Below are 12,249 nucleotides of genomic sequence, written 5' to 3'. Positions count from 1 at the left end.
GGTCAAAACCCTAGCGAGAAATCTCCCATCGAAAAGGGGAACCCTGAAAGTCTTTCGTCCCCTGCAAAGGACTCGGAGGATAACGAAGCCGAACACATTGACCTGGATCCTAGCGATGTTTCCAACGACACCGACGAGGACGTCGACAGACATCCGAGAAGGACCAGAAGCCGATCTGCTCGGGAAGGCTCCCCGTTCGAAAAACCAATGACGGAAGAGGAAGAAATCGCCTAGTAAAAGTTGTAGCCATGATAGACTGGTTATGTCGATGTTGTAGCAAGTAACGTAGGGAAGAAGGCTAGTAAAAGTCCTAGATGTAGAGGTAGAGGCTTAGAAATCGTAGCCGCTAGTAGAAGAGATGTGTTGTAGTCGAAACCAGGGGAGGTGAAGGAGGGGAGGTGAACTCGTGATACGAAGAGTAGAGCTTTGAGGTTAAGAGGAGTAATAGTCGACCCTTAGACCCTTCTCAGAACTCTTGGTACAGGGCTATTTGTTCAGGGAGTTGACGAGCAAGCGCTAGAATAAAGGTGGTTGGTGTTGTAGACAACGCGACGGTCCGCACGGCCATCGCCGGCGACATGCGTTGTTGGAAGCACCAAGAGCGGTTTTGTAGATTTGAAACTTTTCCCAAAATGGAGTAGAAACAAGGTTGGTGGGTTTGTAATGGGAAAAGATGTTTGAAAACATAGCCGAAAAATGTAATAAACCAGGAAGAAGTAAACCGTGGATTAGAAAACCGGAGATGCTAAAGCTGTCTTGGGGGAAGCGCCAGAGAGAGTTTAGGCCATGTTTATCCCTAAGAAATCGATTTGGATTTTTTAAATTTTTTTTTCTAAAAAAAAAATTAAAAAGTAAACCAATCGCGGGCCGCCACGAGTCAGTAGGGCCCGTGAACAGTGTAAGAAACTCACTAAAATCGGTTTTTAATTAGTAGTTTTTGTAACCAAACCTTAAGGGTTTTGTGGGAGCCCACACACGTAGAACCTCACTAAGGACCCCGGATAATCATGCTATTACGTTCCTTCTCATGTACATATATATCTTGTACGTCTAACTCGCCAACATGAATAATATCTTTTAAAATTTTTTTGAGGTTTCTGTTACCTTTGGTCCTTTAAAAACTTCCCGCCGTCTCATTGGTGCATATATATTTTACCCAAACCGATAAGGAAAAGGTACCGCAGTGACTCCCGTTACAAGCTTAAGACTAAAACATGCGTGTCGTTTTCTTTCTACTCTCCATACAAAAAAACTCGCTGACCGACGTGTTATTTAAAAAATGCGTGAGCGAACTACGCAACGTTTTTATGGAAATGGTGACGAATCTATGCTACTATAAAATTAGCTTGCAACGGCCTGTTTCTTGTACGTTTATCAATTAGCTTCTCGCGGAAAGAATCGAAGATTCGCTCATCTCCTCCGAAATCGTCTCTGAGTAGATTCACGGTGAGTCCTTTAGCTTCAATCGATTTGCGCTAGGTTTAAATCTCAGTCCCAATACTAACTCGCTTAATTGGGGAAACAATCGAACTCGTATCCTCCCCGTTCGGAGCAATCGCTTCGCGTTTATCGTTGCGTCGGCGATTTTGTTTCTGATCGCGTTCGGTTCTTGAGGTAAGGATCATCTTCTTCGTCTTCGTTGTTATCTTTGTGTTCGTTCGTGTTATCGGAGCAGATTTTGGTAGTGCGGGGTGATTCGGATCGCCTATTTAGGGTTTGTTTTTACTGAAAGGTCGTAGTTAAAGAACGAACTGGCAGATTTTGTGAATTTTTTGATTCAGATGGCTGATTTAGGGTTTGTTTTACTAGAAAGCTGTAGTTCAAGTTCCAATGCCTTGTAGATACCTTTTCTTGATTGCTCATGATGGTATCTTTGTTTCGTTCTTATGCCTTACTTTCTTGCGCCTGTTTGCGCTGAATACTATTATTTGGTTCTGTTTCCATACAAATGTTTCACTGGCTATGTGAGAAGATGCTCCTATTCCTCTGGTGTACCGTTGCTTGTTTGATATAAGTTTCTTTTTGCTTATGAATATCCACTGTTCTCTAGACTAGTCATCTATATTTTATGTATGAATCCAGCTCTTGTCTGTGTTTATTTTCTTGCGCCTGTTTGGGTTGAATGCTTTTTTTGGCTCTGTTTCCATTACAAATGTTCCACTGGCTATGTAAGAAGATGCTATTCGTCTTTAGTGTACCGTTGCTGGTTTGATGTAAGTTTCTTATTTATTTGAATATATCCACTGTTCTTTAGACTAGTCATCTATGTTTTATGTATGAATCCAGCTGTTTATTTTCCTAAATAGCAATCAAATGGGTTTCTCTACAGTTGTTCTGACAAAACCAAAACCCCTTGTTGTTTGTTCCCATGCTTGAAGATCTATAACTTTGTTAACGGTTTCAGCTTTCTCGTTTTTCCGGTTAAGTGCTTGCTGTTCTCTATTTACGGCTCTTTCTCCCCAATCAAACCCTCTAATGCTTTTAAAAAAAAGCTTTTCCTTATTATCTCCCTTTGCTTGTTAGTTTCAACAGTTGAAGTCCGAATAGATATGCAACCAGAAGGGGGGAAATCTAAAATGTCACATCCCGGGAATACACCAAAAGCATTTACTGGGGAAGATGGAAGCCCGGAGAAGCATCGTTCAGATTCCCTCACCACAGGCAAGACTGGGCAGCTTGTTGAAGTGTATCACAAATGTGGATCCGTGTCAAGGGGCCAGCTCCAGCATGGTGCTGATGGTGAGGCTCCGAATTTTTCTGCTTAGAGATAACATTTAAATTTATAAATCGTCTTGGTACTTTATAAATCTTCTTGGTACTTTCAGGAATAGTTCTAGAGATGCCATCTGCGCTAATGTTACTAGGTAATTCACGGGGGGGGATTCATCATTATTCCTGCACGTGAACTTGTGGAAGCTGTCGATAAGGTGTCTGTGTGTACTTGCTTTCATTAGCGATAGGGGAGTTTGAGAGGATTCCACCAACCAAGACGGTCATTGTTCCTGCCGGTGAAATCTCGAAAATTGAATATGTCGAGAAGCACCGGTGGCGTAGGTAATACATACATCTACATATAATTCGAATATCTTCTAGGAATGAATAGATTATTTATGTGCATGCACTTTACGATTATGAATAGCTGTTCTTTTATACATTTGTGCTTGTAGGGGAGAGGAAGAGGATCAGTTACTGTGTGCATTGAGCAGCGCTTACAATCATATGGACTTGATTGCTCATGATGGTATCTTTGTTTCGTTCTTATGCCTTACTTTCTTGTGCCTGTTTGCGCTGAATACTATTATTTGGGTCTGTTTCCATACAAATGTCTCACTGGCTATGTGAGAAGATGCTCCTCTTCCTCTAGTGTACTGTTGCTTGTTTGATATAAGTTCCTTTTTGTTTATGTCTACTGGGGAAGATGGAAGCCCGGAGAAGCATCGTTCAGATTCCCTTACCACAGGCAAGACTGGGCAGCTTATTGAAGTGTATCACAAATGTGGATCCATGTCAAGGGGCCAGCTCCAGCATGGTGCTGATGGTGAGGCTCCGAATTTTTCTGCTTAGAGATAACATTTAAATTTATAAATCGTCTTGGTACTTTATAAATCTTCTTGGTACTTTCAGGAATAGTTCTAGAGATGCCATTTGCGTATCTGAAACGAGGTAATTCACGGGGGGACTGATCATTATTCCTGCACGTGAACTTGTGGAAGCTGTAGATAAGCTGTGTGTGTGTGTGCTTGCTTTCTTTTATTAGTGACAGGAGAGATTGAGAGGATTCCACCTATCAAGACAGTGTTTGTTCCTACCGACGAAATTTTGGAAGTTGTATATGTCGAGAAGCACCGGTGGCTTATGTGCGTGAACTTTACACTATACATTCCTTTTAGAAATCTGTTCGCTTGATATGCTTATCCATTTCTTCTTGTAGGGGAGGGGGTGATTTACTGCCTGAATTTGTAGACGCTGTGTTTTCCACTAGAGGGCTGGATACCCGAAACCTTTATGGTGCAAAGGTGATTTTGGGGACTTATTTGCAACTTTATTTTTGTTGTTCTTGCTATAACTCCAAAAATCTAATTTTCCATGCATGCAGATAATCCCGAGTGTTCAAGACTACGAGCCGCGTGACTTAGGGAATCTCGAGATAGAGCAGATGACCCTGGTATGGTTGAGTTATTGTTTTAAACTAGTTCGACAACCGAACAATTGTGTATATTCACTCATTTTTCTTATCTACAGGAGGCTCGGCAATTCACAAATGTAGCTAATGACGTCCCGCTAGACATTCCGACTCACAGATATGGCCCTGGTTCATTTGATATACACGGGCTTCCAAATCTATATCTTGGAACGGTAGTGGGACTATTAGGGGGAAAATCTACCGGAAAAACAACCTGTCTCAAGATTTTGGCTGGGCAGCTGAAGCCAAATCTTGGACGGTTTGAGGTAATTATATTGCTCTCAAGTGATATTTGCTTTGTGATAGTTGAATAATTCCTTTTGTTCTTGTGCAGGATCCTCCGGAGTGGGATGAAATTATTGACCACTTCGATACCGAACACATACGGACCTACCTGACCCGACTTCAGACAAACACACTTAATGTATGTCTTTTGAAACCTTATTTATCTTTGATATTTTTTTGCTCTTAGTAACAAGTCACATCATTTCATTTCTTGTAGGTGGCTCTGAAGTCACAAGACCTGACAGTCTATAGGAGTTCTTTAACAGTCAGAACCTCTCTTGAAGAATCCAAGGGGACTGGTTTTGATTCGATGGAGGAACTTATCGAGGATTTAGACATGACCTCCATGCTTGACACCTGTGTCACCGATCTGTCTGACGCAGAGTTGCAAAGATTTGCAATTGCATCCACAATTGTACAGATGGCAGATGTTTATCTCTTTGATGAACCAACGATCTTTCTAGATGCGAGGCAAAAGTACCAAGTTGCACGGGTTATTCTGTCGGTGGTCAAGCCTGATAGGTTTGTTTGTTTCTTATTTTCTTTCTTCATACTTGGTCAATATTCTTACAAATCTATTTGTTTTGTTTCAGATATGTTTGCATAACAGATAATGATATGAGTGTGCTCGATTTGGTCTGTGACCATATCTTATACACTGGCGAGGAAACAACCTCTGGTGAAGTGCACTTAGATCATTATCCTCTCACTCTTGAAGAGATCAGTGAAGAGATCGTGACTCCACCAACTTATAGATACCCAGAAACAGTAGTTAAAGGTTTTGGAACCTTCAGCCTTCACGTGATGGGAGGAGACCTACGAAGCTCTGAAATAACCGTAGTATTGGGAAATATGCACACAGGGAAGACGTTGTTTCTGGAGTGGCTGGTGAGTGATATTTCCACTTTCATTGTATTCTTTTTCTTTTTCCATATTTTATTCACATACTCTGACTGACAATTTCAATAATCAAATATTGCAGAACCGTATAAGTGTTGGACAAGATTTCTCTCACAAAGATCAGAAGATGATTAAATGTGAGAATAGGCATGATACAGTGGCAACACACTTGTATAGGTTGATTCGATTTTCATCACTGGACAGAGTATTCCAGGAATTGGTGCTGAAACCACTTGGCATCGTAAAGATTCTTGATAAAAGGATCAAGGAAGTGTCTCAATCCACTTTGCAAAAGATCGCCATTGCTACATGCTTGGGACAGGTAGCTCATCTAGTTTCGTAGTCCTTTTCCTTTTGATTAAAATAATGTGTTGAACTCTTTTTCTCCCCAGGAGGGTGCACGTGTCTTTCTGCTAGATGAACCAAGTATTCATCTAGACGCAAGGGAGAGGGTTATAGCCGCCCAGACCATAAAGCGGTTCATCGCTTACTCAAGGAAAGCTGCTTTAGTAGTTGAACAGGACTTTATGATGGCCACTTATTTGGCGGACCGTGTTATCGTTGTTCAAGGAGAACCAGGAGTACAGAGTACCGTTAACTCTCCCGTCTTGATGTCCAATGGAGTTAACCAATATCTTTCGGTAACTTACTCTCTTTGTGATCATCATGAAAACCCTTTGTGGACTCTGAAATAACGTGCTGCCCTTTGCTTTGCAGGACTTGAATATCACGTGTAGAACTAATCGTTTCACGTCTTTAGCTCGGATGAATAAGCCAAGATCCGTTGAAGACGAGGAGCAAAAAACCGGAGGACATTTTTTTGAAGATTTAGGAAGACCTGTGAAGAATCTGGGAAGGGTAGAAGACTGAGCATAGTGTGTGATAAGATGATGAACTATGAAGTTTTCTAGATACGAATCAAGAGTTTAAGTAGCAAGAACAAGTGACATCAAATTGTTTTGAATTGGCTCTCTCCGTCTTTTGTTGTTAATAATACCGTTGCTCCCTTGTTTTAGGATGTGTGAAACTTTGATTTCTAAATCTTTTTTTCTTATCAGTCGAGTTGCTTTTGCCTTTTGCTGCTTATTATAATAGTAAAGGCTCTGTTTATACCACGAGGGTAGATAGGCAGACGCAGGAGGAGCTGCCACGTAATTTGCTTCTTTTTTTTTTTGAGTTTTCTCTACTTGCCTCCCAAGTAGCATTTTCTGTGACACGTATAAAGTGTAGATCGTGGAGAGGGTAGGGTGTACATGAAAATTGACCTTTTATGCATGGACATCATAGCAAAGCACTAATGCTCGGTCCTTGTATCAAATCTTTGAGATCATAACTTTTGTGCTACGCGAGGAATTTATATGTAACTAGGTGGCCTGGCCCTGACCTAAAGCAGAGGAAGCAAGTGCTTTAGGCGCCACAATAGGTTAAAATTTTGAGGGCATCATAATTGTCAAAAGTTTGAGATAGTCTAGTGATTCTGCTTTGCAAAGCTCGGTACAGGGTATGCGGTTCGAATGACTTGGTGCACCAAACATTTTTTTTGGTTTAGGCAGTACATAAATAATTTTTAATTCTTAATTCAGTATAATATTCTTTATATTTTTGGCATGGCAAAGATAATAATGGATAAAGAGGTTTAGCGTGGGAAGATTGAGGGGAAAATGAAGAAAAGAGAGAACTTTTAGGAAGTTATAAAATATGGCGACACATGACCCGATTGATGATTATTGCGAGCTTTTTAGCTTAAAAGCAACAAAGTGACATTGTCTAAAGATTATGCAAATTATATATGTGACTAAAAAAACATATGTGACTAAAACTTGCTTCAAAGTCTCAATTTGTATCTACTTTTATCACATATACATAATACTTGCTTCGATTATTTTCTACTCCCTCCGTTCCTAAAAGATAGGTTTTTTTAGTATTTTCACACATATTAAAAAAATACATTAAACTACCATAATAAATCTATCGCTTTCTGTAATTTTCAATTTTCAATAACTTTTAACCAATAGTAATTTAATAAAGTCAATTAATTTTTTTGAAGTTTACAATTTTTTCATAGAAAACACAAAAACTATATCTTTTTAAAACAAATTTTTTTTCTAAAAAATCTATCATTAAGGAACGGAAGGAGTACTATCAAACGCCTCATTCAAGAGTTTATCCAAATTTGGAATGTTGTGTAACTATCCAACCCTGTTCATATTTCATCCATGAAAAGAGTTGTTGCTGGTCCTACCAACATCTCTCCTGCTCAGTTTAGACAAGAATCACCGGAGCTAGAGCATGATTAATGTGGGTCTCTTAGTATGAAATTCTTAGTGTAATATAAGATACAGTCTCTTAACTTTTAACTAAAAAAAACTAAGGGAAATCTCTTAAATAAGAATAAAAGATATAAGAAACAGTCTCTTAGGTTTTTTTAGTTAAAAGATAAGATACTGTATCTTATATTATTCTAAGAACCCGAAACCTACATTAATCACGCTATCCACACTACTGAAATGATATCAAAAAGTGAAAATATGTAATAACTCAAAGTTTTACCGGTTGTTAGAAGCTTCCTTTGTCCACCAGAAACACCTCGTCTCATCACCTCACCAACAAGAATGTCAGCACAAATGTCAAGACCAAGTATATGTCAATTTAGCATTTACCAAAGATGAGCCCAAAATATTTTTTATTTTACTTTTTTAATTAGTTCTAAGAAGACGCAAGAAAAGATGTACCTTAAGTACATCATCAGTAACCAAACTAGTTTCTTGCCCTGATATGGCAATAAATTTCATGAACGCATCAATTTCAGGGTCTAGCTTTATACCAGCTTCTCTCTCCCTCATTGAGATCTCAGTGAGCAACTGGTACCGTGTCCCAATACCTAGTCATCGTCCCCATAAAGTCCAGTGTCTCTCTTACCGTCATTTCTCCAAAGTGAAGATCATGTTGACTAATGTTGTGACGACCCATCCCGCGGATCCAGGCTCACAGTCTTGCAAGACATCGACCCTAACCCTTCACCATGGGAGGAAACGCCTCCACATCCACCGGTAGGTTATTGGTGCGCGTGGCGTTACTCGAACCCAAAACCTCACCCTTTAACAACACTCCTCCAGGATTAGTTGTCACCAGTTGGTATTCGCAGATGGACGGGTTGGAGAACCTCCAGTTTGTAAAATTCATATCTTTTTCCTCCGCGAAGATTTTCTTGTAATTTCAAGCCTCATTGATTCTTTGATGATTTAGCCTTTTTGAAAGTTGAATTCATGGAAAAAGACCCATGTTGATGGTATCTCCTAGGTGGCTGGTTTGCACAGCTTGATTGACCTTTTGTTCAACCATTGATTTGATGGCCGCATCAATTGTCATTATTAACAATTGTTTTTATTTCCTTTTTATTAATAAAATTATAATTATATTTTAGATTTAATTTCCTTTCCAGAATACCATATAAATAATAAAAAGGAAATATTTATAATATAAAGATCTTGTATATATATAATGAATTTTATTTTCATTACTTTATTTCCCTAAACAACATAAATAAAAAAGGAAAATATCTATAAATTTTCAAAATATATAAGTTTATATATTTCAAACATAATTTACAAAAATAACAAATAAAATAAGTTGGATCAAATGATTAAAAAGAAAATAATTTTCAAGATTACTCACATTACATGCCTAATTAAGAAGAAAATACAAAATTGTTAAACAAGATTTTACTTAATTTTCATACATATAAATTATAAAATGTCTTCTAAATTCTAAACAAGTTACTAACAAAGGATTTAGTTATTTTATATATATTCATATATGTACATGAATTTTTAAAAGTTACAGGTTAACTTTATGAATTGTTCATTAATGTGATTCCAACGTTAGATTATTTTATTTTTTAAACAACTTATATGAAATTTTATAATGATTATAAAATATATTTAAAACTCTATCGACCTAATGAAGTTAAAAATAGTAATTTAATTTTAACCTTATTAAACTAAAACAGAAAAATCGTTCTCCAGTTTGAAATAAAATATGCAATTTGACATACCTTTTTATCAAAAAAAAAAAAAAAAAAAAATTTGACATACCGAAAAATGAATATTTGAAATGATCCAAAATATCATATTTGAAATCAAATATCTAATTATGATAAAAAAAAAATAGATAAGAATCTTTTGAATTTTTACGAATCACTTATCTAATTAATTGTTATTTAATTTGAAAGAATAGATGGAACTCAAGATACCGTACATGAAATAATGCCAATTACTATACAAAAAAAAGTGTTGGAGCTTTCCAACATGCTAAATTCTCGTGGAGCTTTCCAACAATCCTTAATTTCCGTATCGTCGGTTATGAACACTTGCAGCATCAGGCATCTCTAAATCGTATATGATTAGTTGGGCCGGCCCATTAGGAGTAGGCAATAATTCGACTTTTATCACGATAAAATTGCGCTGAACAGGGAATGAAACCCTAATTGAAATTGAAGCTTGGAATAATGAAGACAATTTTCGATATTCCAGGGGAATTGTTAGAGGATGAGATATTCTCTAGGGTGCCGATGACATCTCTGAGGTCAGTGCGATCTACCTGTAGAAAGTGGAACACTTTATGTAAAAATCGTATCTTTTTTGGTAAAGAGACAGCAGCGAAGAAGCAGTTCATGATGATGGACTCAAGGATTTGTTTGATGAACTTCGATCCCTGCAAAGACATCAATTTGGTCGACCCATCTATAAAACAAGTAAGCTTACTCGATCAAATCGAGATATCTAAGGTGTTTCAGTGTAATGGCTTGTTGCTATGCGTCCTTAAGGATTGCTCTAGGCTCTTGGTATGGAATCCATACTTAGCGCAAACGAGGTGGATCGAACCCAGAATCAGTTTCCAAAGTTCAGACAGGTTTGCTCTCGGACACGACAACAACAACCTTAACCACAAGATCCTGAGGATCTCTGATGAGCATCATCCAATTACAAGTAAACACGTTTTAGGGTTCGAACTCTACGATTTTAGCTCGGGTTCGTGGAAGGTTCTTGATGTCACTCCCCACTGGGAGATATGGTCTCATCTACGCGGCGTGTCCTTGAAGGGAAACGCTTATTTTCCTGCTCAAAAGAAGGTGGGGACAAAGATACGAAGGGTTGCAGGTTTCTTCCTCTGTTTTGATTTCACAACAGAGAGCTTCGGGCCGCTTCTGCCTCTACCGTTTCAGTCCGAACATGGAGGAGTTTTCACGTCTCTGTCTTGTGTTAGAGAAGACCAGCTCGCCGTATTGTATCAACACTGGGAGGCACAAGAGACGGTCGAGATTAGTGTTACGGATAAGATTGGTCCTAATGTTGTGTCTTGGACAAAGTTTTTGAAACTAGTCACTAGCTTTTGCGTTCACCCTTATTCCGGTAGCTTTTTCATTGACGTGGAGATGAAAATTGCTGTGGTTTTTGTTCTAGAAAGGGCCAAGGCTTGTCGCTACCAAACTGCTCATGTCATTGGACAAGATGGATACTTCAAATCTGTTAGAATCCGAGAAGCTCCTGATCTCGGGAACACTTTTCATCCTCATGAGAGATATTGTGCCCCACTGGTTTGCTCTTCATATCTTCCAAGCTTAGTGCAACTGCAAATCAAGCAGCCAACCTTTCTAATGGAAAGAATGTGATTAATCATTAGTTACATGTATATTTTGTATCATCTTCTTCAGGACAATTACTCGTTTGTATTTTGCTTTTTATCATTGGCTTTTTAATGTTTTATGACCCTACCTATTATTCATTTGTGGTTTGCCCTCCCCCATCAAGCTTTAGCTGTTCGAAATTTACTGAAATAGCTTCTTAGAGTACCCTCTCTTTTAGTTAGGCAATATTTTCACTTGTTCATGATTTTATCGAAATAGCTTTCTTAGAGATTTCATTATACATATAACTAAACAACATATTCACGTTCTGAAGAAATATTGGGAGATGCTATAAACGAACCAGCCTACTACACTCCTCTTTATAGTCATATTTCCCCACCTTTGTTTAATCTGCTAAGATAATTCATTGATTATAAATCTCTTTAGCAAGTGTCGTTAACTCAACCGGAAAAACATCTTAAAAAAAAACCCTAGAGATCTGAGTGATGCTTGGGATGAAACTAAAGTCTATCCGGAATTTCTTGATATTTAACCAAAAAAAAATCCCTTTACAAAGAGCTTTCTGAGTCTTTCTTTAATAGCTTTTGTTGGGAAAGATAGCGGATAATATTTTCTTTGAGAGGTTAACATGAAATGTAGACGGTTTATATTTGTGATAGCTTTTGTATTTAGGAAATGGATTTTCTACTAAGGCTTGTGTTTGGAGATTCTTTTAGAAACTTTCTTAGAACTCTTTCTTGAATGTTTTCTCTCAATTGCTTTGCTTGATTCTTGGATGATACAAATGCTGCTAAGCACACCTATTTATACAAGTGAAGAAGTAAACTCTAAATTTTTTAAATTATTATCTTATTTCAAAATATCTAACATTAATTATTCTACTCCATAACTTTCTCTCTTCTTCTCCATAATTCTAGATAATTCTTCCTCCTTGTGCTCTTCTTTTGGGCTCTTAATATAGATCATGATTTTTTTGAGTTTTTGCTCGTGTAGAGAGAGAAGAGAGTTTATCTTGTATGTCTACATTGTTATTTCTCCAACTCTTTTTGTATTAGAATTGGATATATTTCTCAAATACCTTGGTCATAAAGTCTGACCAGTTTTCATCGGTGTGTACCTTTGTGAGATGTATGAGCTTCTCTTCCAGAACTTCTCGGATCCAGTGATGTCGGATATCGATGTGCTTTGAGCGAGAGTGAAACGTTGGATTCTTTGCTAAGTGAATAGCACTTTG

The 12,249-nt window shown here is 37.9% G+C and overlaps 2 protein-coding genes across 4 annotated transcripts; both read left to right on the top strand.

The window, feature by feature from the left end:
- Positions 1–1,374: 1,374 nt before the first annotated feature.
- LOC106342881 (ABC transporter E family member 2-like) lies at positions 1,375–6,442 on the top strand. Of its 3 annotated transcripts, XM_013781935.1 has the most exons (18): positions 1,375–1,446; positions 1,523–1,614; positions 2,524–2,739; positions 2,826–2,864; positions 2,955–3,054; positions 3,168–3,241; positions 3,419–3,538; positions 3,625–3,663; positions 3,758–3,857; positions 3,932–4,016; positions 4,097–4,165; positions 4,243–4,449; positions 4,518–4,607; positions 4,686–4,990; positions 5,062–5,356; positions 5,451–5,690; positions 5,761–6,009; positions 6,086–6,442. In XM_013781935.1, the coding sequence occupies exons 3-18, from the start codon at positions 2,550–2,552 to the stop codon at positions 6,236–6,238; spliced, it is 2,355 nt and encodes a 784-aa protein (XP_013637389.1). In that variant the 5' UTR covers positions 1,375–1,446; positions 1,523–1,614; positions 2,524–2,549; the 3' UTR covers positions 6,239–6,442. The 3 variants fall into 3 exon arrangements, with proteins under 3 accessions (XP_013637389.1, XP_013637390.1, XP_013637391.1); XM_013781936.1 differs by lacking the exon at positions 1,523–1,614 and having other exon boundaries at positions 1,376–1,446; positions 2,533–2,739; XM_013781937.1 differs by lacking the exons at positions 2,826–2,864; positions 2,955–3,054; positions 3,168–3,241; positions 3,419–3,538 and having other exon boundaries at positions 1,382–1,614.
- A 3,366-nt stretch (positions 6,443–9,808) lies between these two features.
- LOC106339357 (F-box/kelch-repeat protein At3g13680-like) lies at positions 9,809–11,173 on the top strand. The gene has a single exon (XM_013778148.1). It carries the CDS (start codon positions 9,876–9,878, stop codon positions 11,037–11,039), a length of 1,164 nt encoding a protein of 387 aa, XP_013633602.1. The 5' UTR covers positions 9,809–9,875; the 3' UTR covers positions 11,040–11,173.
- Positions 11,174–12,249: the final 1,076 nt, after the last annotated feature.

The sequence above is a fragment of the Brassica oleracea genome, chromosome C4, assembly GCF_000695525.1.
Source record: "Brassica oleracea var. oleracea cultivar TO1000 chromosome C4, BOL, whole genome shotgun sequence".
NCBI classification, from domain to species: domain Eukaryota; kingdom Viridiplantae; phylum Streptophyta; class Magnoliopsida; order Brassicales; family Brassicaceae; genus Brassica; species Brassica oleracea.
This window is presented reverse-complemented; position numbering and strand designations above follow the sequence as displayed.